At 45.9% G+C, this 2,446-nt stretch overlaps 1 protein-coding gene across 2 annotated transcripts; it reads left to right on the top strand.

The window, feature by feature from the left end:
* Positions 1–316: 316 nt before the first annotated feature.
* sox14 (SRY-box transcription factor 14) lies at positions 317–2,002 on the top strand. 2 transcript variants are annotated; one of them, XM_015019352.1, is made up of 2 exons: positions 317–1,586; positions 1,621–2,002. In XM_015019352.1, exon 1 carries the CDS (start codon positions 810–812, stop codon positions 1,527–1,529), a length of 720 nt encoding a protein of 239 aa, XP_014874838.1. In that variant the 5' UTR covers positions 317–809; the 3' UTR covers positions 1,530–1,586; positions 1,621–2,002. The 2 variants fall into 2 exon arrangements, with proteins under 2 accessions (XP_014874838.1, XP_014874837.1); XM_015019351.1 differs by having other exon boundaries at positions 317–1,597; positions 1,632–2,002.
* Positions 2,003–2,446: the final 444 nt, after the last annotated feature.

The raw sequence follows: 2,446 nt of genomic DNA, 5'->3' as shown, positions 1-2,446 counted from the left end.
CCCCCCCCCCCCCCCCCTCCAAAACCCCCCCCCCCCCTCTTTTTTGTCTTCCTCAACCACCCTGTCTTTGTTTATGTTGTAATGTACATAGCCTATATTTTCTCCCTTTTCTTTGCTGAAGGTACTCTAAGAGCCGGTCTCGGTGCTGATTGGGCGTTCAGGTTGGTGAGTGAACGCCCTGCAGATTATGTCAGATTGCGTGCAGAAAGCAAACCAGCCCAGCCTTTGAACTTCACCGCTTTTGGCTCGTATTCACGCTCTTCCGCTCATTTCCAAGCCAGGTGCTTGACGACGAACCTCACAGAGGGAGAGAGAGAAAGTCTGTGATAGAGGGGAGAGCGGGGGAAAAAGTATATATTATTATTACTAATAACAACAATATTAAGGCTGGACACTTTTTTATGACTCCTGCAAACCGAATGCGGAACGCTGCTTTTACCTTTGTGGATTTTTAACGTGTGCGCATCTTGCATGAACGTTGTTTTCTTTTTCCCTTTTCTGTTTTTTCCTCCTCCATGCCGCAGGTCTGACAGAGTTTTGAGCGGACTGCAGAGATCGCGCTTCAGTGTTTCACCTCGGGAAGAACCGATCGGGCGCTGGTTTTTTTTTTTTCTTTTTTTTTTTTTTTTTTTCTTTTTTGCCCCGTTTTTCTTTTTCTGTCCCCAAGACGCTGAACATACTGGCATGACCGGTAACTGGCAATTACGCAGGTGAATATCTTCGCTTCCTTTCCGATAAGAACTTTTCCTTGTCATTACCGCTGGGGATAAAAAAGAAAGAAAAAACAGAGAAAGAAGTGAAGTTTAAAGATGTCGAAACCCGCTGATCACATCAAGAGACCCATGAACGCGTTCATGGTCTGGTCTCGGGGCCAGCGGAGGAAAATGGCTCAGGAAAACCCAAAAATGCACAACTCTGAGATCAGCAAGAGGCTGGGAGCCGAGTGGAAGCTGCTGTCCGAGTCCGAGAAGAGACCGTACATCGACGAGGCCAAGAGACTGCGGGCGCAACACATGAAGGAACACCCCGACTACAAGTACCGACCCAGGCGCAAGCCCAAGAACCTCCTGAAGAAGGACCGCTATGTCTTCCCGCTGCCTTACCTCGGGGACACCGACCACTTGAAGGGACTGCCCGTGTCGGCCGCCGACTCCCTCCTGGGCTCCTCGGAGAAAGCCCGGGCGTTCCTGCCCCCGACCTCCGCCCCTTACTCCTTCCTCGACCCGACCCAGTTCAGCTCCAGCGCCATCCAGAAGATGACCCAGGAGATGCCCCACACGTTGAGCACCAGCACTTTGCCCTACGCCTCCTCGCTGGGATACCAGAACGGCGCGTTCGGCACCCTCGGGTGCCCCAGCCAGCACACCCACACCCACCCGTCGCCCACGAACCCGGGCTACGTCGTGCCGTGCAACTGCACGGCCTGGTCGGCGTCCAGTTTACAGCCCCCGGTGGCTTACATACTGTTTCCAGGTATGACCAAGACTGGGATAGACCCCTACTCATCCGCACACGCCACCGCCATGTAACCCTCAAGACTCTTCTCCTCCTCTCCCCCACCACACACACACACACACACACACACACACACACACACGGACACCCACACACACGGACACCCACACACACACAACACATGTTTTTAATGTCATTTGAATACAGAAATGCATGTAAATATGTTACGGACATCGCGGCCAATTAAAAAAAGGCACGAACAGTGTTATCTGAAGGGGACTTGTTGTGGCAAAACTGAGGGAAAAGACGAAAAACTTAAAAAAATAAATAAATAAATAAAATTAAAAAAAAATCCAACAAGTTCCTGTCCGGGCAGAGGAGCTGGAGTTGGATGTGAAGGACGGAGCGCAGTGAACTGTAAGAAATGTAAATGTTATAACGTTTATGGCAACCACAAAGGGAGGCCTTTAACTTTATTTATTATGTACATTTCAATGATATGCTGATTTGTGTTGATAATTCTGATACAGGCTACTATTTTTTTTTTTTTTTAGAAAAAAAATTGGCTGGCACAATTAGAGATCAAATACCTGTATAGGCCTAATTAGTCCACTTGTTTTTCGTTTCTTTCTTTTTTCTTTTTTTTTTTTTTTTTTTTGCAAATTTAGAATGACGTTTTTGGTACAGAACGTCCAGACTCATAGGCTGCTTTTTTATACAGGTTTTATTATTTATATTTAACAAAAACATAATAATAAAAAAGAAACATAAAAGTAGACGGTCTAATTTAAGATGACAAAGCAGGAGGAGGGGATCGGGGGGGAATCAAAATGTTTAATTTTTACCTTCTCCACGTGGTTCTGTGCTAATATAGTCCCAAACATCATTTCATTTGAGTTCTCTTTTTTTAAATTGTTTGAGTTCATTTTTTAATTTTTATTTTTAAGGATATCTTCTAATTGAATTCAAGGAGTTCTATGTGTATTTTCTA

The sequence above is a fragment of the Poecilia latipinna genome, unplaced genomic scaffold, assembly GCF_001443285.1.
Source record: "Poecilia latipinna isolate Pla-1442-1.1 unplaced genomic scaffold, P_latipinna-1.0 Scaffold2417, whole genome shotgun sequence".
Classification (NCBI taxonomy): Eukaryota; Metazoa; Chordata; class Actinopteri; order Cyprinodontiformes; family Poeciliidae; genus Poecilia; species Poecilia latipinna.
This window is presented reverse-complemented; position numbering and strand designations above follow the sequence as displayed.